The following is a 25,663-nucleotide window of genomic DNA, read 5'->3' as shown; positions in this document are numbered from 1 at the left end:
TCGTTGTAAGGGGGATGAAGTATAAGAGTAGAGGAGTCTTGCTACAACTGTACAGGGCATTGGTGAGACCACACGTAGAGAACTGTGTACATTTTTGGTCTCCTTATTGAAGGAGTGATATACCTGCATTGGAGGCAATTCAGAGAGCTTCACTAGGTTAGTTCCTGGGATGAATGGGTTGCCTTATGAGGGAAGGTTGAGCAGGTTGGGCCTACACTCATTGGATTTTAGAAGAATGAGGTGATCCCCCGAAACGCACAAGATTCTGAGGGGGCTTGACAGGGTAGATGCTGAGAGGATGTTTCCCCTCATGAGGGAATGTAGAACTAGCAGGGTGCAGTTTCAAAATAAGAGGTTTCCCTTTTAAGGAGATGAGGAATTTCTTCTCTGAGGGTCGTTAATCTTTGCAATTCTCTTCCTGAGCGAGGAGTAGAACCTGGGCCATTGAATATATTCAAGGCTGAGCTAGACAGATTTTTGATTTACAAAGGAGTTGAGGGTTATGGGGGGATAGGTAGGAAAGCGGAATTAAGACCACTGTAAGATCAGCCATGATATCGAATGGTGGAGTAGGCTGGAGGAGCCAAATGGCCTACTCCTGTTTATGTTCTTGAAAATAATTCTTTTTGCATGATGACTATAATGTCCCAGTGTTGAGATAAGCAACAAGTCTGTGAAATTATTTACTTAGCAGAACAAAGCTACAAAAAAGTTGGTAATTTTAAATACAAGATCCACATTTGACAATTTTTCTGAAGTGAATTTTAAATATCCCTCTTGTATCAACTTCAAGTTGAAAAGTTATCAAATGAAAGGATAAATTAACTTCCCAAAGATTCCTCAAGTCTACCTGTCGCAAGTTGTATCATAGAATCATAGAGAGTTTATGAAACAGAAAGAGGCCACTTGGCCCATCATGTCTGCACCGGGTATATAGCTATTATGTAAGGAATGAGATTTTCTCTCTGGCACATGGAACAAATATTTGATCTGTAAAATGACTTATGTTCTCTTATGTGATGGTAGAAGTCCAAAATCTATTTGAATCATGGTGTTCACAGTGTATCTTACAGCCAGATGTGGACGGATACTCTAAGGGGTTCTCTGATCTACCCTTTTTTGAAAGAGGCGAAGCACCACCTCAAGCCTTTTAATTTCTGCATAGAATTTTTAATTTTACTTGTCATCTGAGCCCATAGTTGGTAACTTGGCATCAAAACAGCTATCAAGGGAGATAATTGACTTTGGTAGCTGCCAGAAGAATTGTGCTTCAATTATTGAATGTTTCTACTTAATGATGTGTAATTTTGTTGTTTTGGTTATGCAAGATTTACAGGACAAAAATTAAAATGTCAATTGAGTACAGAGGTGATTTCTCTGTCCCAATCATAGGGGAAAATGGGCCATTCGTGACAACATACTGAATGTGTTTTAGCTACCTTCTGCTGAGGTTGGCTGCTTGAGAAAGGCTTTGTATAGCAGGGGAGGTTAAATCAGAGTTCTTTGGAGAGCTTGGTAGAGCTGGGTGGTGTCAGCACACATGTTGAAATTGGCTGGGTTTTCAGGTGATGGTTTAGATTAGATTAGAGATACAGCACTGAAACAGGCCCTTCGGCCCACCGAGTCTGTGCCGAACATCAACCACCAATTTATACTAATCCTACACTAATCCCATATTCCTACCAAACATCCCCACCTGTCCCTATATTTCCCTACCACCTACCTATACTAGTGACAATTTATAATGGCCAATTTACCTATCAGCCTGCAAGTCTTTTGGCTTGTTGGAGGAAACCGGAGCACCCGGAGAAAACCCATGCAGACACAGGGAGAATTTGCAAACTCCACACAGGCAGTACCCGGAATCGAACCCGGGTCCCTGGAGCTGTGAGGCTGCGGTGCTAACCACTGCGCCACTGTGCCGAGAGGTAGCATGTAGATGAGAAATAGGAAGGGGCCAAGGATCGATCTTTGGGGACATGAGACGTAAGTGTGGGAGTGGGAAAAGAAACCATTGCAGGTGATTCTCCAGCTATGACTGGATAGATGAGAATGAAACCAGGCAATTGCAGCCCCACCTAGCTGAACAACTCTGGAGAGGCATTGAAGACGGATGCTGTGGTCAGCCGTGTCAAAGGCTGCAGACAGGTCAAGAAGTACTAGGAGGGATAGTTTACCTTTGTCGCAGTCCCATAAGATGTCATTTGTGACTTTGAGAATAGTTTTGGTACTGTAGTTGGGGTGGAAACCTGATTGGAACGATTCAATAATGGAACTGGCAAGGATGAAGATAAAGTTGATCAATTTAAAATTTAGCAGATAACCTCTGTAAACATTTTAATAAAGGGATAAGAGGTATTGTAGTATGTGATATTTCCAGACAATGGAGACCAGATGGACTGCAGTGGTAGTTTCTGCAACTGTATGTTTCTAAAATGATTATTGAGTCAATTAAAACATTGCTACAGTATTCTGACTGAAAGACTTTTGCATGTTAGGTTGTGGAGCTGAAGCTAGGTGGGAAGGATATTCCCGTTACCAGTGCTAACAGGATAGCTTACATCCATCTTGTTGCGGACTACAGGCTTAACAAGCAGATCCGACCACACTGTCTTGCATTCCGACAGGGGGTGGCTAATGTTGTGAACCTGGAGTGGCTGAGGATGTTTGACCAACAAGAGCTTCAGGTAAACTATGTCCTTTCTATAATATGTACCTTTGTATTGTCTCTTTACTTACACCATCAGGACTCTCTTCAAACCAAAGACATTCATTCACTGTCAGATGGAAGAAACTTGTTAGTGTATTTTGTTATGGTTTTTAGGGAATATTAAACATCTCAATAAGAATTAAAAATCTACCTGATAACTTTTCTTTGTGATCCAAGCTCCTAACATTCTAAGTGTCAGCCATAGCTCAGTTGGTAGTACTCTTGCCTCTGAGTCACAAGGTTTTGAGTTCAATACCCATTCCAGGACTTGAGCACAAAAATCAAGGCTAATCTTCTAGTGCAGTACTGAGGGGCTGCTACACTATCAGGGGTGCCGTCTTTTGGTCGAGACATTAAACGGAAGCCCTGTCTGCCCTCTCAAGTCGATGCAAAAGATCCCATGGCACTATTAGAAGAGTAGCAGGGGATTTATCCCTGATGTAATGGCCAATATTTATTCCTCAATCAAAATCACAAAAACAGATTATCTGGTCATTGTCTCATTACTTTTGTAGGAAGTTATTGTGCGCAAATTGGCTGCTTCAAAAGTACGTGAAAAGTGCTATAGGAATGCAAGCCTATATACTGTTTTCTAAAATCCAGCAGTAATGGTGTGGAAACTTCCTACTTTTGTAGGAATAATTCAACAGCACCATTACTTTGGCTACACTTTTACAAGAACTAAAGTACTAAGACTTAATAGCATTTATGGTTTGAGAATTGAATTCAGCAGCTTTTCCAAAGATTTAATTTTTAAAGATGGGTATGTTTTTTTCTGGTCCAGTAGTTCTTTTCTAATGTCAGTTCCTAAATTACTTCCAACAGTTAGATACAGGAGTTTCAAAGTTTCTCAGCAATATTTAACATTTAAGGTTTTAGGCAAGTGATGCAGAGGGGATGTAAGGAAGAACTTTTTTAAGCAATGAGTGGTAACAACCTGGAACCCGCTGCCTATGAGGGTGGTGGAAGCGGAGACGATGAATGGTTTCAAATGGAAATTGGATGGGCATTTGAGAGAAATTAAATTTGCTGGGCAATGGGACTGATTGGATTGCTCTGCAGAGAGCTGGCATGGACTCACTGGGCCGAATGGCTGCCTACTGTTCCATTATGACTACGACTCTGACTATGACTCTGTTAGCATTGTTTTAGCTCAACTAATTTAGTTAATAACTGCTTTCTAGAAACTTTTCATGGAGCAGAGAAAGTTGAGAGGAGATTTGATAGAAGTGTTAAAAATCATGAATTATCTTGATAGGGTCAATAAGGAGAAACTCTTTCCAGTGGTGGAAGGGTTGACAACATGGGACATATTAGCATATGAAACAGTTTTTTTACACAGCAAGATGTAATGATCTGGTATGGGTTGCCTGAAAGGGTGAAGCAAATTCAATAGTAAGATTCAAAAGAATATTGGATACATGAAGAGAAGAGATTTACAAGGTTAGTGGATAAGAGCAAGGTATGAGGATTAATTGGATAGCTCAACCAAAAAACTGGCACAGGAGCAATAGGCTGAATAACCACCTTCTGTGATTCTATGAACGAAGGCTGGTAAACATGTTGGAGTAACATTGCATGTTCTTCTGCATTTTATAATACTTCAATATGCCAATCAGGATACTTGTATTACATAACTGCAAGAAAAGATTCAGCTCCATTTTGGTTATGAATTTAAAATTTTTTCTATTGCTCACTGAGTAACTGCAACATGTGGTGTGAAACTGAGCATATGCATGACGGACATTCCAGGTTCAATTGTTGACCTCTTAAAATGATGCACTGTAGAAGGAGGCCATTCGGCCTATTATGCCTGCGGCTCTTTGAAAGAGAAATCCAATTAGTCCCACTCCCCTGCCCTTTTCCCATAGCCCTGCAAAATTATCCCCTTCAAGTGCTTACCCAATTCCCTTCTGAAAGTTACTATTGAATCTTCCACCACCCTTAGTGCATTCCAGATCTGTGATCAGTGGTGGTGGGGTGGGGGATGGAGTAGTTGTAAGCAGTCTGAGTCTCTGGGGTAGGGCAAGTGGATAAAATGATCCAGGATTTTTAGGAGGCCAAGGATCAAACTTGGAACATTTTGGGTCTATATCGTGGATTTCCAGAATGGATATTCCACCTATCAACAGAGCCATAATGGAAGTTGAATATGAACTTTTACATGTTTTAAGACCAAGTCTAATTAATTAATATATAGGGCTGCATTTTAAAAGTCGGCGGCACAGCTGCCACATCACGGAGCCGCCGCAATTTTACATGCGGCAGCTCACTTGCATGGCCGTGGCACCTGCCCCCCCCCCCCCCCAGCGATGAAGTCTGGTGCCAATGACCTCCCCTCTCTTTTCCCCCCCCCCCCCCCAAAGTCCTTTGCCCCTTACCCCTTCCCATCACCCACCCCCCGACCAATCTGCAGTGATGTCTCCTCACTCTCTCCTCCACCCCCCCACCCCTCAACAGAGAAACAATCCTCCTCCCCTAAGGCGTTGCGCTACGTTTCCGCGAACGGGGATTCAAAGGCATGGTATTGTCAGCTGGCTGAATCAAGATTGGTGCAGCCATTAAGGAGGTGACAGGACCCTCATTAATTCAGATATGTAAATTCACATATTGAAATGGAGGTCCCGTCGCCGAGCAGCGGGGCGGCCGCCACGAGATTGGCACAGGGCCTGCTGCCACCGGGGTCAGTGGTGGACTTCTGCTGCACCAATCTTCATTGTCCCCTCCCTGCCAACGTTCCCGATGGCGCAGGGGCTTTAAAATCCAGCCCATAAAGTCAGTCTTTCCATAAAGGGGTCCAGCTGATGACCTCAATCACAAACACGTAAGCCTCTTAATTAGCTGTCGATGAAATCATTCACTTTTGTTATGGTTTTATGACCTAATGCTTCCACTTTTTTCCTGTTAGTTCCGGGCTATAGTTGCAGGTTCTTTTATGCTTCAGGATTATTTTTACAGTATGATATAAATTGTCAGGTGTATTGTAGCTATTAAAAATTGCAATAATATGCCTGATCACTGCAACTTGTATTTGTATGATGCTCCTACTATAAAGAAAGATGTCTCAAAGCACTTTTACAGGATGTTGGTCAATGATGAATAGTGAGCAAGAGGGAGAAAGGGAAATTGAGGAATGAAATTTAGAGTGCAATATAATATTGGCAAGATATTACTACCATACATTTCATAGAAACATAGAAATATTTACTGCACAGAAGGATACCATTCGGCCCATTGTGTCCATACTGGCTCCAACAGAGCTATCCAGTCTAATCCCAACTTCCAACTTTTGGTCTGTAGCCCTGTAGGTTACGGCACTTCAAGCGAATGTCCAAGTACTTTTCAAATGTGATAAGCTAAGGAATTCTTTCTTTCCTTAAGAAAATTTTCAGGGAAATGAAGAGTCTATTGTCAATTACAGAGTTATTTAAATTTTCAAATTTTAAAAAATGTTTCCTTTAATCGCCTCCATTTTATTCTATTACCAGGTTTTGATATCTGGAGCACAAATACCAATAGATCTGGAGGATCTCAAAAACTTCACAAACTATTCAGGTACAGATATTTTTTATCTGGAGCTATGGGTTATTGTTGATTTTACATGGCATCGCTCAAGGTGAATCTGAGGATGCACTGATATGTAACATGGGATGTGTGATGTTTGTAGGAAGTGCATTGTGGATGCAGAACTTATAGATTTATGTACATTGAGCACTTAAATCTGTGCACTAATGATCTGGTACATGATCCTTGCTGAGAAGAAATGAAGTAGTACAGAAAGAAAGCAAGCCAATTGTTTGTTTTTCAACACCCCATCCACCCGGCCAAACATCTCCTGTTTTTTCTCCTCCTCTCCGAAGACTCTGACTCACGGTGTATAGTTCCAGAGTCTTGTGGAGCCCTCCAGTACTTGGTGACCAATTATAATGACCAAGCTTTTAGACATCCTACTTAATCTCTGCTTCTTTAGCTCAGCATCAAATTCGGCTCAATTTATAATCACCTCGGGATGCTTTTCTGCATCAAAGGTGCCATATAAATACAAATTGTTATCTTTTAAATTACAGTTTTTCCATCCAGTATTTCAATCTCTTCCTGGTTTTGGTGGTGATGGCTTTGGTCTTTTCAATATTTAATTGGAGGAAATTGCTGTTCATTGAGAACTGGATGTTGGAAAGAGAGGTCAGACGGATCAAGGAAGGTAGTGGAGCGGTAGAGCTAGGTGTCAGCAAACATGTGGAAGGTGGCCCTGTGTCTTCGGATGAGGTCGCCAAGGGGAAGCAGGGAGATGAGCATAAGAGGAATGTAGGATAAATCTTGGGTGGGCTCCAGAAGTAATGCTGCTGGGGCAGGAAAAGAAGCTATTTTTGGAGATGTTCTGGTGGTAGCAACAAAAACATGTATAGTGCCTTGAATGTAGAAAAACATCTCAAGGCGCTTCACAGAATTGTAGTCGGAGAAAAAATTGCACCTGGCTAAAGAAGGCGATATTGGAAAAGTTGACTAAATCCATGTGCTTTACAAATGGTCTTAGAGGATCAGAGTGAGGTGAAGAAGCAGAGAGATTTAAGGAGGGAATATCAATTCAGGGCCAAAATGTCTGAAAGCACAGTTGTCAGTGATGGGGACGAAGCAAGTTGGACATGCACTTGAGCCCAGAGTTGGAGGACCGCAGAATTCTCAGAGTTGGAAGATTGTAAGCGGTTATAAAAATAGAGGGACAGGACCTTGAATGGATTTGAACATAAGGATGAGAATTTTACATTGACTTCAGGTGCCCAAAGCCTACATTGTTTTATTAGCAAGCTTAGAGGTGCTGGGTGAGTGGATGGAAGCCCAGCTGAGTGTCGTCCATGTACATGTCTTTAGATGCCACTGGGGTTTAGTAACTAGGCGAGGCAGGGAGGTATGGTATATGGATCAGGTCACCATAGGTACAAGTAGAATCAAGAAAGGGCAGTGACACTCAGCTAGACACTGAAGAAGAAGCTTTGGAAGAGGACAATGTCAACCATATCAAAGGCTGCAATGGAGTCGAGAAGGACCCCATGCCTCTCAGTCACGGAGAATGTAACTTTTGACTTTGACTAAGGATGTCTCAGTGCTCTGGCTGGTTTGGTAACCTGATTGGAAAGATTCAAACATGGAGTTGTGGGAAAGATGTGCATGGATTTGGGAGGTGACAATACATTTAAGAACATTGGAGGGGAGGTACAGGAATTGGAGATGGACAGTAGTTTGTAAGCAGAGGGTATTTTTGGTGCATGTAGGGAAGTGGGATGGTATTGGTGAAAGGAGTAGGGCAACAGTACTTGAGAAGCAACCATTTACAGCTAGCATGAGTGCCAGGAAGCGAAGATGAGTGGTCAACAGTTCAGTAGGAATGGTACCATGAGAGCAGAAGATGGGTCTTGTTCCTTGGTGCGGAACAGGAGAGAATACAGCAAGGCAACTGAATGGATAATCTCAATCTTGAAAGCTAAGAGCTCCCCACACTTATTGAAGGTGTGTGTACCATAGAATCAGAATAGAATCATAAAGTTTACAACAAAGAAAGAGGCCACTTGGACCATTGTGTCTGTGCCAGCCGAAAAAGTTCCACCCATTCTAATCCCATCTTTCAGCATTTGGTCCGTAGCCCTGCAGATTATGGCACTTGAAGTGCATCTTTTGAATGAGTTGAGGGTTTCTGCCTCAACTACCCTTTCAGACAGTACCAGACCCCCACCACCCTCTGGTGAAAAAGCTTTTCCTCAACTCCCCTCTAATCCTTCTACCAATCACTTTAGATCTATGCCCCCCTAGTCACTGTCCTCTCTGCTAAGGTAAATAGGCCCTTCACATCAATTATATCCAGGCCCCTCACAACTTTGTACATAGAGTCATAGAGAGATACAGCACTAAAACAGGCCCTTCGGCCCACTGAGTCTGTGCCGACCAATAGCCACTCTCCCCTCAACTTTCTCTGTTCCAAGGAGAACAGCCCCAGCCTATCCAATCTTTCCTCAGAGCTGCATTTTTCCAGTCCCAGCAACATCGTAAATCTCCTCTGTACCCTCTCTCAAGCAATTGCATCCTTTCTGTAATGAGGTGACCAGAACTGCACACAGTACTCAAGTTGTGGCTTATAGAGGGTACAGGTTGGAGGGGATTAAGGAGACTGTAGGTAGTGGAGAAAAGAAGCCCAGGGTTATTTTTGCTTTCCAGAATGATTGGATTTGTGTGTGGCTTTGGCACAGGAGAGCAGAGCCTGGTAGTGCTCGATGTGGTCCAGCTTGATCTGGTAATAGATGGCTAAGCTAGTTGTGTGCCAGATCATTCAAAGCTGTGCCCTTGGACTTGAAGTGAGTATGGGGACCATACTGGGGGAATGATCAGATTGGGAGACAGTAATAGTTCTGGTAATAAGGGCATCACAGGCTAAGGTGAGTGAATTATTGAGCAAATCAATGGCTACAGAATTATTATGGTGAGTGGAGAGCCAAAGGCTGTACATAAAATTGTGATTTGGGAAGTTTATCAACCCCTCCACCCTCCCAACCCCAAATGTGGTGTATAAGGATGTGGGGTTGGAGGACATGAATGGGGCAGGACACAAGAAGCAATAACTGCTGATGATGTTGCCAAAGGGAAGCATGTAGATGAGGAAATGGATTGGATCAAGTGCAGTTCCATCATCATAAGGACTCGAGTGATTCATGAGATCGGGATAAGCACTTTCTTGGGGGAACCAGGGCTGGGCATTAAATCTGGGCTTGTCGGCATCAACAACGTTCCAAGAACAAATTAAAAAAAGGAAATGAATCCCTCTCGCGCATAATGCTAATTATGACGTGATGCTCAAAATCTATCATGATCACCAGATAATCATCATCTTCTTTGGCCTCCTTGTCTCAGGAGACAATGTGTAAGCCCCTGGAGGTGGTCAGTGGTTTGTGGAGCAGCACCTGGAGTGGCTATAAAGGCCAATACTAGAGTGACAGACTCTTCCACAGGTGCTGCAGATAAAATTGGTTGTCAGGGCTGTTTCGCAGTTGGCTCTCTCCCTGCGCTTCTGTCTTTTTTCCTGCCAACTGCTCAGTCACTTTAGCCCCGCCTTTATGGATCACCATATAATGCAATCCAGAAAAGACACTCTCAAACAAAATGCCTAGAAGCACTCAATTTGCTTTCTACATTACATGGCCCATCTGTATTCCATCCTTGCATCAAAAGCAAAACATTGTGAATTTTGGTACTCTGAAATTGCAGGAAATACTCAGTAGGTCGAGTAATATCTATGGAGAGAGAACGTGTTAAGTCAATGACTTTTCATCAGAACTCGAAGAAGTTCGAGATTTAACAGTTTTAAAGCAAATGCAAAGGCAGGGAAAGAAATGGGGGGGAGAAAGGAGCCCCAGCTTTGTAAGAAAGATTAAAACTTATTCTCACAAACCTCACCTAAAGAGACTTGGCCAACAGGTTGAGTACCTCTGGTGTAACTGAGTTCTGGCCCAATATTATTTATTGTTTAATGCATAGTTAAACCAGCTTGATGTACAAAATTTGTCAATAGATTACTGTGGCCTAATAGTCAACACTGCTGCTTTTAATTGCAACAAAGCAAATTGCCCTAGTGCTTCAATTTGGTGAAATAATAAACACCTAAAAGTTACTATTTAATTTGTAATGTAAACTTGAGGTTATAGATCAGTTGTCAGTTAATTATCATAATTTGTGACTAAGTACATTTATTATGTTTTGTTGAAGTCTAATTTGATAGTAGATGTGTTTTTTTTAATTTGTTTTAGTTTTATAATTGCCTTCCTGTTTGTTCAACTTATTGTTAAAGAATAAGAAACCTTCAAGTGATTTATGTCCATGGATTAAGTGTCAGGGTTAAAATAACTGTCCTAACCATTTTGAAATCCTTTTTTATGGCAAGTCTGAGGAGGTTTATTCATTGGTCAGCTAAACATCGAGGCTGTCTTGTTTGCAGGAATGTTTTTTATCATTAATCTGCAAAGTACTGCTACTTTGTGTGTTGTAATGATGAATAAAGAAGGAAAATGTGTGGGGAAAGCCAAAGTTAAACAACATCTAAGCCCGTATGGATATACTGTGTTTTTTTAAAACTTTGTATACATAATTGAAATTTCTCCAGTTATTATATTCTATGTAGCTTGCTACTTATAAAGTTCTAATTTCTGGTTGCAATTTTTTTTCTGCGTAGATAAAGAGGTGAAATGTATTCTGATAGTAAATGTTGCTAATCATCTTTTGTATTTAAAATTTTAATCCAAGTGCACTGTATTTAATGGCAGTAAGAAAATGCTTAGTAATAAAATATGTTAACTGTGTGCATAAATCATGCTTGCAATTAAATCTACTTCACAGACCTCTCTAATTTCACAGGACCTTTAGTTGGCATTTGATCATAACATACCTGTCTACCTCCTGATTTGCAGAACTCCAGAAATTAACTTTGGAATGCTCTATACCAAAGAAAAGGCAAATAAAGCGTGGTGTTGCGTGGCAATATTCAGGGTTTACAATTTGCATCCAACAAAGTGCAATCATTTCCATCAGGACTTCCTACAATGCAATTGTGTCCAGTTGTTTACATTTGTTTTATCGATATTTCCACCACATGTAGCATTATAGCCCTAATCATATACGTCACTGTTTTTATTGAAGTAAGCTTGCGATTCTTTTTTACCTGTCAATGTGTTAAAGTGCTGATGTTCTAGCATTAATTTTCAAATCCAAGTAACCTACAATTGATTAGTTCCCTGAATAAAAGATGCTGTTTGACTAATATGTTTGAAGGGCAGAACATATTGAAAAACCATAATTCAGCTTGTTATAGTTTGGCAAACAGCTGCATTCATTTCCTTTCTCATTTAGGTCTCCTAGTTTGTATGGTCTTCAGGTGTTGGTTAATGCTTTTATGTGTGGGTGGGTATCTTTAACATGATGGTGCTAACTGGATTTCAGAAAACATTTAGTTATTGCAACAGTCTAACTTAAATAATTTCAGAAATATAGCTAATTTCTGTTGCAATATAAATGATTCCATTTGAACCTCTTAATTGATTTACTTGTATGCATTGCCAAATCTCCAATTCTGCACACAATATAAATGGATTAGACTAAATCGTAATGAACCATAGGTTGAAAATTATTTATACCTTCAACATCATAGACATTAATACCCTTTTATGAGTGTCCTTCCACATTAAAGGCATAATAAGAACATAAATAGGAGCAGGCATAGAACGAATGGCTTCGCCATTCAGTTCAATCATGGCTGATCATCTGCCTCAACTCCATTTTCGCACCCATATCCCTTGATTCCCTGACGGATCAAAAATCTGTATCTCAGCCTTTAAAATCTCAACAATGGAGTATCCAGTACCCTCTGGGGTAGAGAATTCCAAAGATTTACAACCCTTTGAGTGAAGAAGTTTATCCTCATCTAACTCCTAAATGATCAACCCCTTATCCTGAGACTGTACCCCCTGTGTTTGAAATTCCCCAGGCAGGGGAAACAACCTCTCAATGTCTATCCTGTCGAGCCCTTTCAGGCAGGCCCCCTTTTTTATTATTTTTCGTTATTTTTTCTTTTTTATTTATTTTATTTTAGTTCAGTTTGTTTCTACTGTGCCTACCCACTTTTTTTCATATTTGTGCTTTGGGCCAGGGCTGTTCATTTTCTGTCTATTAACACCCTCTCTGCACTAACGCTTTGTCTTTCACCACACCATTAACATACTGTTTGCCTTTGCTCTATGACCTTCTGGTCAGTTATTCTCTGTGACCTTGTCCTATCTACACCTTTTTTGTTATCTCTTGCCCCACCCCTGCTTTATTTGCGTAAAACCTATTACATTTCTAATATTTGCCAGTTCTGATGAAGGGTCACTGACCTGAAATGTTACCTCTGCTTCTGTCTGCACAGATGCTGTCAGACCTGCTGAGTATTTCCACCATTTCTTGTTTTTATTTCAGATTTCCAGCATCTGCAGTATTTTGCTTTTATTTCTTTCAGAATCTTGTATGTTTCCTTGAGAATACCTCTCATTCTTAACTCCAGAGAATATAGGCCCAATTAACTCAGTCTCTCATCATGGAACAACCCTCTCATCCCAGGAACCAATATAGTGAGCCTGTGCTGTGCCACCTCCAAAGCAAGTATATCCTTCCTTAGATATGGAGACCAAAACTATGCACAATACTCTAGGTGTGATCTCACCAGAGCCCTGTACAATTGTAGCAAGACTTGCTTATTCTTGTACTCTAATCCCCCTGCAATAAAGGCCAACGTGCCATTTCCCTTCATAATTGCTTGCTGCATCTTCATCCTAAATTTGAGTTCCTTGAATGAGTGCACCCAATTCCCTCTGACCATCAACATTGAAAAATGTCATGCCTTTTAAAAATATTCTGCTTTTCTATTCTTAATACCAAACTGCATAACCTCCCACCTCCCCACAGTATAATCCATCTGCCACTTTGTTGCCCACTCAGGTAACCTGTCTATATCTCCTTGCAGCCTCTTTGTGTCCTCCTCACAGCTGACATTCCCACCCAGCTTTCTATAGTCAGCAAACTTGTACACATTACTTTCAGTCTCTTTGTCTAAGTTATGAAGAGATTGTAAATAACTGAGGCCCCAGAGCCACTAATGCATTATGTCAGCTGTCACCTAGCAATAACACAAGTTAGAAAAAAAAGCCTGCAAATAAATTGAATTGCCAACATTATTTTGTAAAAGGATGATGGTAATCAATAAAGCTAGAAAGTGGTCCATGAATGTTCCGTACCATGGACTTAGTTTGTTGTAAGGGGATCTACATCAGTATCAGTTATGCTACGTTTATTGAATTTTACTGCCTGGAGCAATCGGCTGGGGCTGACTGCTGTCTCACTAGGAAGTCTCAACTCAGAAAAATTTTAGCTTCAATTCCTGGTTTAAGAGAAGGTTGATAATTATGTCTTTATAGAGCTGCTTGTACATGAATTTACAACATGCTGATAACTCTCACTGATGCATTAATACAGCCCAGTGTCTCACTGTATTTTAACAGCCGATGCAAAGGACAGGATAGCTCCTGGGTAACTAGGAGGAATGCCTTCTACTCCCATGGCTTTTTGTAGGTCTGCCTGTGCTGCAAAGGAACACTCCAATGAAGCGTATGAATTATGCAAACCATTGGGATATTGTCAAGGTTCCTGTATGTTTGGACTGGTCCAGAGTGTCATGCAATATGCACCCAGTACTGAATGGTGAATTATGGTAGCATTTTGAATGTTTTACATAACATAAGAAATAGGAACAGAAGTAGATCATATGGCACCTCGAGCCGAGACTGCCATTTAATAAGATCATGGCTGGACTTCTAATCAACTCCATTTCCCTGCCCAAATCCCTTCATTCCCTTAATGCCCAAAAATCAATCAATCTGCCTTGAGTACATTCATTGACTGAGCATCCACAGCCCTCTGGGGTACAGAATTCCAAAGATTCAAAACCCTCTGAGTGAAACGGTTTCTCCTTATCTCAGTCCTAAATGGCTGACGCTGAGATTATGACCCCTAGATCTAGATTCTCCTTCTAAGGGAAGCTGCCGCTCAGCATCTACCCTGTCAAGCAGCATGCAATAGACAGAGCTAAGCGATCCCATAACCAATGGATCAAATCTAAGCTTTGCAGTGCTGCCACATCCAGTCATGAATGGTGGTGGACAATTAAACAACTAACTGGAGGAGGTGGCTCCACAAATATCCCCATCCTCAATGATGGGGGAGCCCAGCACATCAGTGCAAAAGATAAAGCTGAAGCATTTGCAACAATCTTCAGCCAGAAGTGCCGAATGGATGATCCATCTCAGCCTCCTCCTGAAGTCCCGAGGATAACGGATGCAGGTCTTCAGCAAATGCGATTCATTCCGAAAGCTATCAAGAAACAACTGAAGGCACTGGATAATGCAAAGGCTGTGGGCCCTGACAACATTCTGGCAATAGTACTGAAGAACTGTGTTCCAGAACTTGCCGTGCCCCTAGCCAAGCTGTTTCAGTACAGCTACAACACTGGCATCTACCCTGCAATGTGGAAAATTACCCAGGGATGTCATGTACATAAAAAGCAGGACACGTCCAACCCGGCCAATTACCACCCTTTAAGTCTACACCCAATCTTCAGTAAAGTGATGGAAGGTGTCATCAACAGTGCTATCAAGCGGCACTTGCTTAGCAATAACCTGCTCAGTGACACTCAGTTTGGGTTCTGCCAGGGCCACTCAGCTCCTGACCTCATCACAGCCTTGGTTCAAACGTGGACCAAAGAGCTGAACTCGAGGTGAGGTGAGAGTGACTGTCCTTGACATCAAGGCAGCATTTGACCGAGTATGGCACCAAGGAGCCCTGGATAAATTGGAGTCAATGGGAATCGGGGAAAACTCTCTGCTGGTTGGAGTCATACCTAGCGCAAAGGAAGATGGTTATGGTTGTTGGAGGTCAATCATCTGAGCTCCAAGACATTGCTGCAGGAGTTCCTCAGGGTAGTGTCCTAGGCCCAACCATCTTCAGCTGCTTCATCAATGACCTTCCTTCAATCATAAGGTCAGAAGTGGGGATGTTCGCTGATGATTGCACAATGTTCTGCACCATTTGTGATGACTCAGATACTGAAGCAGTCAGTGTAGAAATGCAGCAAGACCTGGACAATATCCAGGCTTGGGCTGATGTGTGGCAAGTAACATTTGCGCCACACAAGTGCCAGCCAAAGACCATCTCCAACAAGAGAGAATCTAACCAGCTCCCCTTGACATTCAGTGGCATTACAATCACTGAATCCCCCACGATCAACATCCTGGGTGTTACCATTGACCAGAAGCTGAACTGGAGTAGCCATATAAATACCGTGGCTACAAGAGCAGGTCAGAGGCTAGGAATCCTGCGGCGAGTAACTCACCACCTAACTCCCCACCTAGCTCCCCAAAGCCTGTCCACCATCCACAAGGCACAAGTCAGGACTGTGATGGAATACTCTTCATTTGCCTGGATGGGTGCAGCTCAACAACATTCAAGAAGCTCAACACCATCCAGGACAAAGCAGCCCGCTTGATTGGCACCCCATGCACATACATTCACTTCCTCCACCACTGACACATAGTGGCAGCAGTATGTACCATCTAAAAGATGCACTGCAGCAACGCACCAAGGCTCCTTCGACAGCACCTTCCAAACCAGCGACCTCTACCACCTAGAAGGACAAGGGCAGCAGATGCATGGGAACACCACCACCTGCAAGTTCCCCTCCAAGTCACACACCATCCTGACTTGGAACTATATCACCATTCCTTCATTGTCGCTGGGTCAAAATCCTGGAACTCCCTTCCTAACAGCACTGTTGTTGTACCTACCCCACATGGACTTCAGCAGTTCAAGACTGCAGCTCACCGCCACCTTCTCAAGGGCAATTAGGGATGGGCAATAAATACTGGCCTGGCCAGCGATGTGCACAACCCATTATAGAATTTATACGTTTCAATGAGATCACCTCTAATCGTTCTAAACTCCTGAGAATAACGGCCCATTATACTCAATCTTTCCTCATAGGATAGTCCCCTCATCCCTGGATCCTTTGTTGCACCTCTTGTAAGGCAAGTATATCCTTCCTTGGGTCAGGAGATTAAAACAATACACTGTGGCAGAGTGGCGCAGTGGTTAGCACTGCAGCCTCACAGCTCCAGCGACCCGGGTTCAATTCTGGGTACTGCCTGTGTGGAGTTTGCAAGTTCTCCCTGTGTCTGCGTGGGTTTCCTCCGGGTGCTCCAGTTTCCTCCCACATGCCAAAGACTTGCGGGTTGATAGGTAAATTGGCCATTATAAATTGCCCCCAGTATAGGTAGGTGGTAGGGAAATATAGGGACAGGTGGGGATGTGGTAGGAATATGGAATTAGTGTAGGATTAGTATAAAAATGGGTGGTTGATGGTCGGCACAGACTCGGTGGGCCGAAGGGCCTGTTTCAGTGCTGTATCACTAAACTGTAATCCAGGTGTGGTCTCACCAAAGCCCTGTGTAATTGCAGCAAGACTTCCTTACTCTTATTCTCCAACTCACTTGCAATAAAGACGGTCATACCATTTACCTTCTAATTGCTTGTTGTACCTGCATTTCAACTTTGTGATTCATGTACAAGGACTCCCAAATTACTCTGAATCCTAACATTTACTAACCTGTCACCTTTTTAAAAAATAATTTAATTTTCCATTCTTCTAACCAAAGTGGATGATTTCATACTTACCCACATTATATTCCGTTTGTCACCTTCTTGCCCAATCACTTAACTGATCTTATCCCTTTGCAGTCTTTTTGTATCTCCTCAGTTTATTTTGTATTGTTACATTCGGATATATTACATTCGGACCCCTCTTGAACCGTTGATCTAGATTGTAAAAAGCTGAGGCCCAACCACTGATCGTTGTGGCACCACTCGTAATAACCTGCCAATCCAAAATTTATTCCGACTGTCTGTTAACCAGTTCTCCAATTTTATCTATCTTTGGCCTCCTTGTCTCTAGAAACAATGGATAAGCACCTGGAGGTGGTCAGTGGTTTGTGAAGCAGTGCCTGGGGTGGCTATAAAGGCCAATTCTAGAGTGACAGACTCTTCCACAGGTGCTGCAGATAAAATTGGTTGCCGGGGCTGTTACACAGTTGGCTCTCTCCTTGCACTTCTGTCTTTTTTCCTGCCAACTGCTAAGTCTCTTCGACTCGCCACGCATTAGCCCCGCCTTTATGGTTGCCTGCCAGCTCTGGCGATGGCTGGCAACTGACTCCCACGACTTGTGATCAATGTCACTGGACTTCATGTAGCGTTTGCAGACGTCTTTAAAGCGGAGACAAGGATGGCCGGTGGGTCTGATACCAGTGACGAGCTCGCTGTACAATGTGTCCTTGGGGATCCTGCCCTCTTCCATGCGGCTCACATGGCCAAGCCATCTCCGGCGCCGCTGGCTTAGTAGGGTGTATATGCTGGGTATGTTGGCCACCTCGAGGACTTCTGTGTTGGAGATACGGTCCTGCCACCTGATGCCAAGGATTCTCCGGAGGCAGCGAAGATGGAATGAATTGAGACGTCGCTCTTGGCTGACGTACGTTGTCCAAGCCTCGCTGCCGTAGAGCAAGGTACTGAGGACACAGGCTTGATACACTCGGACCTTTGTGTTCTGTGTCGGTGCGCCATTTTCCCACACACACTCTTGGCCAGTCTGGACATAGCAGAGGATGCCTTTCCGATGCGCTTTTTTTTTAGATTTATTTTTTAGAACATTACAGCGCAGTACAGGCCCTTCGGCCCTCGATGTTGCGCCGACCTGTGAAACCATCTGACCTACACTATTCCATTTTCATCCATATGTCTATCCAATGACCACTTAAATGCCCTTAAAGTTGGCGAGTCTACTACTGCTGCAGGCAGGGCGTTCCACGCCCCTACTACTCTCTGAGTAAAGAAACTACCTCTGACATCTGTCCTATATCTATCACCCCTCAACTTAAAGCTATGTCCCCTCGTGTTTGTCATCACCATCCGAGGAAAAAGACTCTCACTATCCACCCTATCTAACCCTCTGTTTATCTTATATGTCTCTATTAAGTCACCTCTCCTCCTCCTTCTCTCCAACGAAAACAACCTCAAGTCCCTCAGCCTTTCCTCGTAAGACCTTCCCTCCATACCAGGCAACATCCTAGTAAATCTCCTCTGCACCCTTTCCAAAGCTTCCACATCCTTCCGATAATGCGGTGACCAGAACTGCACGCAATACTCCAGGTGGGGTCTCACCAGAGTTTTGTACAGCTGCAGCATGACCCCGTGGCTCCGAAACTCGATCCCCCTACTAATAAAAGCTAACACACCATATGCCTTCTTAACAGCCCTATTAACCTGGGTAGCAACCTTCAGGGATTTATGTACCTGGATACCAAGATCTCTCTGTTCATCTACACTACCAAGAATCTTCCCATTAGCCCAGTACTCTGCATTCCTGTTACTCCTTCCAAAGTGAATCACCTCGCACTTTTCCGCATTAAACTCCATTTGCCATCTCTTAGCCCAGCTCTGCAGCCTATCTATGTCCCTCTGTACCCTACAACATCCTTTGGCACTATCCACAACTCCACCGACCTTAGTGTCATCCGCAAATTTACTAACCCACCCTTCTGCACCCTCTTCCAGGTCATTTATAAAAATGACAAACAGCAGTGGCCCCAAAACAGATCCTTGCGGTACGCCACTAGTAACTAAACTCCAGGATGAACATTTGCCATCAACCACCACCCTCTGTCTTCTTTCAGCTAGCCAATTTCTGATCCAAAGCTCTAAATCACCTTCAACCCCATACTTCCGTATTTTCTGCAATAGCCTACCGTGGGGAACCTTATCAAACGCCTTACTGAAATCCATATACACCACATCCACTGCTTTACCCTCATCCACCTGTTTGGTCACCTTCTCGAAAAACTCAATAAGGTTTGTGAGGCACGACCTACCCGTCACAAAACCGTGCTGACTATCTCTAATGAACTTATTCTTTTCAAGATGATTATAAATCCTGTCTCTTATAACCTTTTCCAACATTTTACCCACAACCGAAGTAAGGCTCACAGGTCTATAATTACCAGGGCTGTCTCTACTCCCCTTCTTGAACAAGGGGACAACATTTGCTTTCCTCCAGTCTTCCGGCACTATTCCTGTCGACAATGACGACATAAAGATCAAGGACAAAGGCTCTGCAATCTCCTCCCTAGCTTCCCAGAGAATCCTAGGATAAATCCCATCTGGCCCAGGGGACTTATCTATTTTCACACTTTCTAAAATTGATGACACCTCCTCCTTGTGAACCTCAATCCCATCTAGCCTAGTAGCCTGAATCTCAGTATTCTCCTCGACAACATTTTCTTTCTCTACTGTAAATACTGACGCAAAATATTCATTTCACACTTCCCCTATCTCCTCTGATTCCACACACAACTTCCCACTACTATCCTTGATTGGCCCTAATCTAACTCTAGTCATTCTTTTATTCCTGATATACCTATAGAAAGCCTTAGGGTTTTCCCTGATCCTATCCGCCAATGACTTCTCGTGTCCTCTCCTTGCTCTTCTTAGCTCTCCCTTTAGATCCTTCTTGGCTAGCTTGTAACTCTCAAGCGCCCTAACTGAGCCTTCACGTCTCATCCTAACATAAGCCGCCTTCTTCCTCTTGACAAGCGCTTCAACTTCTTTAGTAAACCACGGCTCCCTCGCTCGACAACTTCCTCCCTGCCTGACAGGTACATACTTATCAAGGACACGCAGTAGCTGCTCCTTGAATAAGCTCCACATTTCGATTGTTCCCATCCCCTGCAGTTTCCTTCCCCATCCTACGCATCCTAAATCTTGCCTAATCGCATCATAATTTCCTTTCCCCCAGCTATAATTTTGCTTGTTGAATTCTGCATCGAGAGACAGGTTACTGATGATAGTTGAGCCTAGATAGGTGAACTCTTGAACCACTTCCAGAGTGTGGTTGCCGATATTTATGGATCGGGCATTTCTGACGTCCTGTCCCATGATCGTTTTTTTGAGGCTGATGGTTAGGCCAAATTCGTTGCAGGCAGCTGCAATCCTGTCAATGAGTCTCTGCAGACACTCTTCAGTGTGAGTTGTTGATGCAGCATCGTCAGCAAAGAGGAGTTCCCTGATGAGGACTTTCCGTACTTTGGTCTTCTCTCTTAGACGGGCAAGGTTGAGCAACCTGCCACCTGATCTTGTGTGGAGGAAAATTCCTTCTTAAGACTTGAACGCATGTGAGAGCAGCAGGGAGAAGAAGATCCCAAACAGTGTACGTGCGAGAACACAGCCCTGTTTCACGCCACTCAGGATGGGAAAGGGGTCTGATGAGGCGCCGCTATGCTGAATTGTGCCTTTCATATTGTCATGGAATGAGGTGATGATACTTAGTAGCTTTGGTGGGCATCCAATCTTTTCTAGTAGTCTGAAGAGACCACGTCTGCTGACGAGGTCAAAGGCTTTGGTGAGATCAATGAAAGCAACGTAGAGGGGCATCTGTTGTTCATGGCATTTCTCCTGTAGCTAGCAAAGGGAGAACAGCATGTCATGGTGGATCTCTCTGCTCGAAAGCCACACTGTGCCTCAGGGTAGACATGCTCAGCCAGCTTCTGGAGCCTGTTTAGAGCGACTTGAGCGAAGACTTTCCCCACTATGCTGAGCAGGGAGATTCCCTGGTAGTGTTGCAGACACCACGGTCACCCTTGTTCTTAAAGAGGGTGATGATATTGGCAAAGCGCATGTCCTGTGGTACTGCTTCCTCGTCCCAGCACAGGCAAAGCAGTTCGTACAGTGCTGAAAGTATAGCAGGCTTGCCACTCTTGATTTCAGGGGTAATGCCGTCCTTCCCAGGGGCTTTTCCGCTGGCTAGAGAATCAATGGCATCACTGAGTTCCGATTTTGTTGGCTGTACGTCCAGCTCATCCATGACTGGCAGAGACTGGGCTGCATTGAGGGCGGTGTCAGTGCCAACATTTTCCCTCGAGTACAGTTCTAGGTAATGTTCCACCCAGCGGTCCATTTGCTTGCGTTGGTCAGTGATTGTGTCCCCTGATTTAGATTTGAGGGGGGCGATCTTCTTGATGGTTGGCCCAAAAGCTCTCTTAATGCCATCATACATTCCTCTGATATTTCCACGGTCAGAGGTCAGCTGAATATGACTGCATAGGTGTTGCCAGTAGTCATTTGCGCAGCGCTTGGCTGTTCTTTGTGTGGCGCTTCTGGATGCTTTAAGTGCTACGGATGTTAACTTGCTGGGGGCTTTCTTGTAGTTCAGCAGTGCAATGCACTTAGCGGCTATGACAGGTTCCAGCTCTTCAATGTGAGATTGAAACCCGTCTGCATTCCGCTTCACATGTTTGCCATAGGTGGTCATTGCTGAGTCATAGATGGCGTCTGATGTGGGACCACTTGGTCTCTGCATCCCCTGTAGGAGTGTTTTGAAGGGCTTTTTCAAGTGAATTTAGAAACTTACGTAACAGCTGTGCATGAGAAATTCTGCTCGTGTTGATGCGCGGGTGGCCCTTCTGCTTGGAGTGATGCAGCTTCTTTGGTTTGAGGCTAACCTTGCTGCACACCAGGGAGTGGTCGGTGTCACAGTTCGCACTGCGGAAGCTGCGTGTGATTTGAACACTGTTTAAAGAGGATTGCCTTGTGACGATGAGGTCCAGCTGGTGCCAACAACGTGATCTTGGGTGCCTCCAAGAAACCTGGTGACAGGGTTTAGTGTGAAAGAATGAGTTGGTGTTGCAGAGGTTATGATAAGTACACAACTCCAGCAGTCTCTGTCCATTCTCATTCATCCTTCCAATGCCATAGTGCCCAAGGCAGGAGGGCCATGAGTCATGGTTGGCCCCGACCCTGGCATGAAAGTCCCCCAGCAGGAACAGGTGTTCGGTGTTGGGGATGCTACTAATGATATTATGGAGTTCCTCGTAGAACTGGTCTTTAGCTTCAGGTGGGGAGCAGAGTGTTGGAGCATAGATGCTGAGTAGGTGTACTAGACCAGAGGCGGTGAACAGTCGGATGGACAATATGCGTTCCGAGCCATTTGAAGGTGGCTGTATCATGCTGAGCAAAGAGTTTCTGATGGCGAAGCCCACTCCATGCTGTCTTGGTTCTTCAGGATCCCTACCCTACCAGAAGAAGGTGTAGTCTTGCTCTCTTAGCGATCCGCTCGCAGGGAGGCGTGTCTTCTGAAGTGCTGCAATGTCCACATTGAGTCTACTGAGCTCGTTGTTAATGATGGCGGTCTTCTCAGAATCGTTGATTTGTGTAAGGTCTTCCGACAGGCCAAGACACACAGTTCTGACGTTCCAGCTTGCACAACGAAGGGCTGGTAACTTCTTTCATTTTTTGGTCGTGCTGTTTGGTGCGGTGTTACGGTCCACTTGTCGGGCAATGACCCTGAGCTCCAAGCACCCATTGAAGCAGGTGGACTGTGGCGGGACAGAACCTTACTGACCGGGGGCTGCCCGGTTTGAGGCGGGCGGTAGCTGTCCAGTGAGATGCGATGACCTCTCCCACCGACAAAGGTAACCCGTGGCGCCCAATCTCTACGCCAATTGAGCTGGACTTATAACCCGTAACTGCTGCCTTCCGTGTTGATTTGGTTGTTGTGAGGCGACTATGGAGTGTCCTCTCCATGGCACATGCCTGGGGGAATGTATGGAGGTTGTGAGTTGCCCAAGCATCAAAACCCCCCCCTCTCGACCTTCCTGGTGGGGTCCAAAGGAGTGCAGAGCACGACGTTTGGCACCGGTATGGCTGCAGGAACTGCCGGAAACATGCCAAAGGTGACACATGACCGCCTTCGGGGTTCCGCTCCGGATTTTCTGTTAGGGTTTACTCCTTTAGCCTTGGTCACTCCCGAGACGCCCACAAGGCAGTGGGGTTGTTAGGGCCACTACATGGGGTAGGTGGATGCCGGTGGGAAGGGGTGAAGGGAAGTGGGTGCGAGGGGGAGCTGGGAAGGGGGCTGCAAGGGGTAGGGGCGAGGGGAAGAGGGGGGGGAAGGGGGTGAGCTGGGAGCGGGGGGAGGGGGTGCAGGTAATAAAACATTGTGCTAGTATATTACCTTCAAGGGGGCGGTAGCAAGTGGTAATGTTATTGGACTAGTAATCCAGGGGCTTGGACCAATGCTCCAGAGTTATGAGTTCAAATTCCATCACAGCAGCTGGGAGGAATTAAATTAATTAATTAAATCTGGTATAAAGTAAGAAAGAACTACCGTGAAACTACCAAATTGTTGTTTAAAAACCCATATGGTTCAGAGGGAGGAAATCTGGCCACATTTATATATGACTCCAGATCCACAGCAATGTGTTTGACTCTTAACTGCCCTCTAAATGTATCAAACTATGACAGGAAAAAAGGTCTGTTGGTGTACCTACATCACATGGACTGCCGCAGTTCAAGATGGCAGCTCACCACCACCTTCTCGAGGGCGATTAGGTCTGGGCAATAAATGCTGGCCTTGCCAGTGATGATCCCAAGCATGAATTTTTTTAAAATCCCATGAACAGTAATCTTGCGTAACAACCACTTGTGTGGCATCTTACTGAATGCCTTCTGAAAATCCAATATACTACTCACTGGTTCCCCCTTATGTGCCCTGTTAGTTACACCCTCAAAAATCTAAAAGATTTGTCTAACAATTTCCCTTTCACAAAACTGTTTACCTAATCATAGTGATTTTCCAGGTGCCCTGTTACCACTTCCTTAATAGATTCTCACTGACTAACTGGTCTGTAGATCCCTGTTATTTCCCTTTCCCTCCTTTCTTGAAGAGCGGGGTTACATTTGCTACTTTCTAATCCACGGGGACCATTCTGGAATCTAGAAATAACTTTGCAATTAGTGAAGCACAGATGGTAGATGACCTAGAGAATGCCAGAGTCTGATCATGACATTGTTGATGCTGAAGACCTGGCCTATGAAGAAAGGATGCAGGTACACTGGTGTCAGCTGAGAGATGGTCCCCTTTACAAATTGGTAGAATGCTAATTTAGTTTAGTTTAGTTTAGAGATACAGCACTGAAACAGGCCCTTCGGCCCACCGAGTCTGTGCCGACCATCAACCACCCATTTATACTAATCCTACACTAACTCCATATTCCTACCACATCCCCACCTGTCCCTATATTTCCCTACCACCTACCTATACTAGGGGCAATTGCTAATGGCCAATTAACCTATCAACCTGCAAGTCTTTGGCATGTGGGAGGAAACCGGAGCACCCGGAGGAAACCCACGCAGACACAGGGAGAACTTGCAAACTCCACACATTTTGAAGTCTCCATGTTCTGGCCAATATTTATCCCTCAAACGCTTTGAGACATCTGGTGCTTATGAAAAGCGCTCGAAATGAAAGTTTTTCTTTATCAAGGATTTGACTGCTCTCACCAACCATTCAATGGTCAAAGTACAATTCTTGCTTCTCACAGCTAGCTATCACATCCCAATCCGGAACCTTAATATCAGCACATTTCTTATCCCCATTGTTCCTTTCAGGGCAATGGTTCGCACCACTGTCAGCCATCTGTGCACATCTTGGGAAGAATTCATATGTGTCTGCTCTGCTACCATCCTTCTCATCATGACAGGACCTGAGACCAGCATCTGCTTGCTCTGTGGCCAGGAGGTGGCATGTCTTACACCTCTTGTGGTGGGCATGTCTTACTCAGGTTTTACTTTAGATTGACAGTGCATCCTTGCAGATGATTGCTGCTGTTCAGCAATATTTACCAGCCAATCTTTCCTTATTTTTCATTCTGTTCCTCTTCAGACCTGTTGTCTGTTGAAATTAAAATTATTTTCCTTATGATAAAATCCTACTTCTGATATTTGACAGAGACTCAGACAATACAGACAGTAAATAGAGGAAGATGAAGATAGAAAAATGAATGAATGGTCAATTAGCCAGATGCTCAGTCATTCATGTGTATTGGTTTTGAAGAGCAGGCAGGTCGCCACCATTCCAATACATTCACTGTCCCTATTCTTTGGTTTTACTGTGTGTCTGTCTGTTCTTCAAGTGGCTATCCTAGGCTTATTATACACTGGAGGGTAACAGTTCCCATCGCTGATAATCCAATTCTGCAATTAGTACTGTCCTTTTATCTGACATTATCCGTAAGAAAGATGAAATTGCAGTCTATAGGTGATGTTTGGTGCCATGTTTATATGTTTGACACCCCAGTTATTGAACACCCAGCTGTGAAGGCAGTCAGCCACAGGATACTGCCTGCTTGACCTGCTATTGTACCAGTGAAAGCACAGATCAGTGGAAATGCATGGATACTGTTTTGCTTGGGGTCGGGTGGTGGTTGTTGTAACTGCTATACTATCTAAAAC

The 25,663-nt window shown here is 44.0% G+C and overlaps 1 protein-coding gene across 1 annotated transcript in view; it reads left to right on the top strand.

Moving 5' to 3' along the window:
• ube3c (ubiquitin protein ligase E3C) overlaps positions 1 to 25,663 on the top strand; it is a 258,339-nt gene that overhangs the window by 219,431 nt on the left and 13,245 nt on the right. The window contains exons 21-22 of the mRNA XM_068053400.1: positions 2,499 to 2,687; positions 6,199 to 6,265. Of these exons, the coding sequence (XP_067909501.1) occupies positions 2,499 to 2,687; positions 6,199 to 6,265 (256 nt within the window). The remainder of the gene's footprint in view (positions 1 to 2,498; positions 2,688 to 6,198; positions 6,266 to 25,663) is intronic.

This window comes from Heterodontus francisci, chromosome 2 (assembly GCF_036365525.1).
Source record: "Heterodontus francisci isolate sHetFra1 chromosome 2, sHetFra1.hap1, whole genome shotgun sequence".
In the NCBI taxonomy this organism is placed as follows: domain Eukaryota; kingdom Metazoa; phylum Chordata; class Chondrichthyes; order Heterodontiformes; family Heterodontidae; genus Heterodontus; species Heterodontus francisci.
The sequence above is the reverse complement of the archived record's forward strand: the minus strand, read 5'-3'. Positions and strand labels throughout refer to the sequence as shown.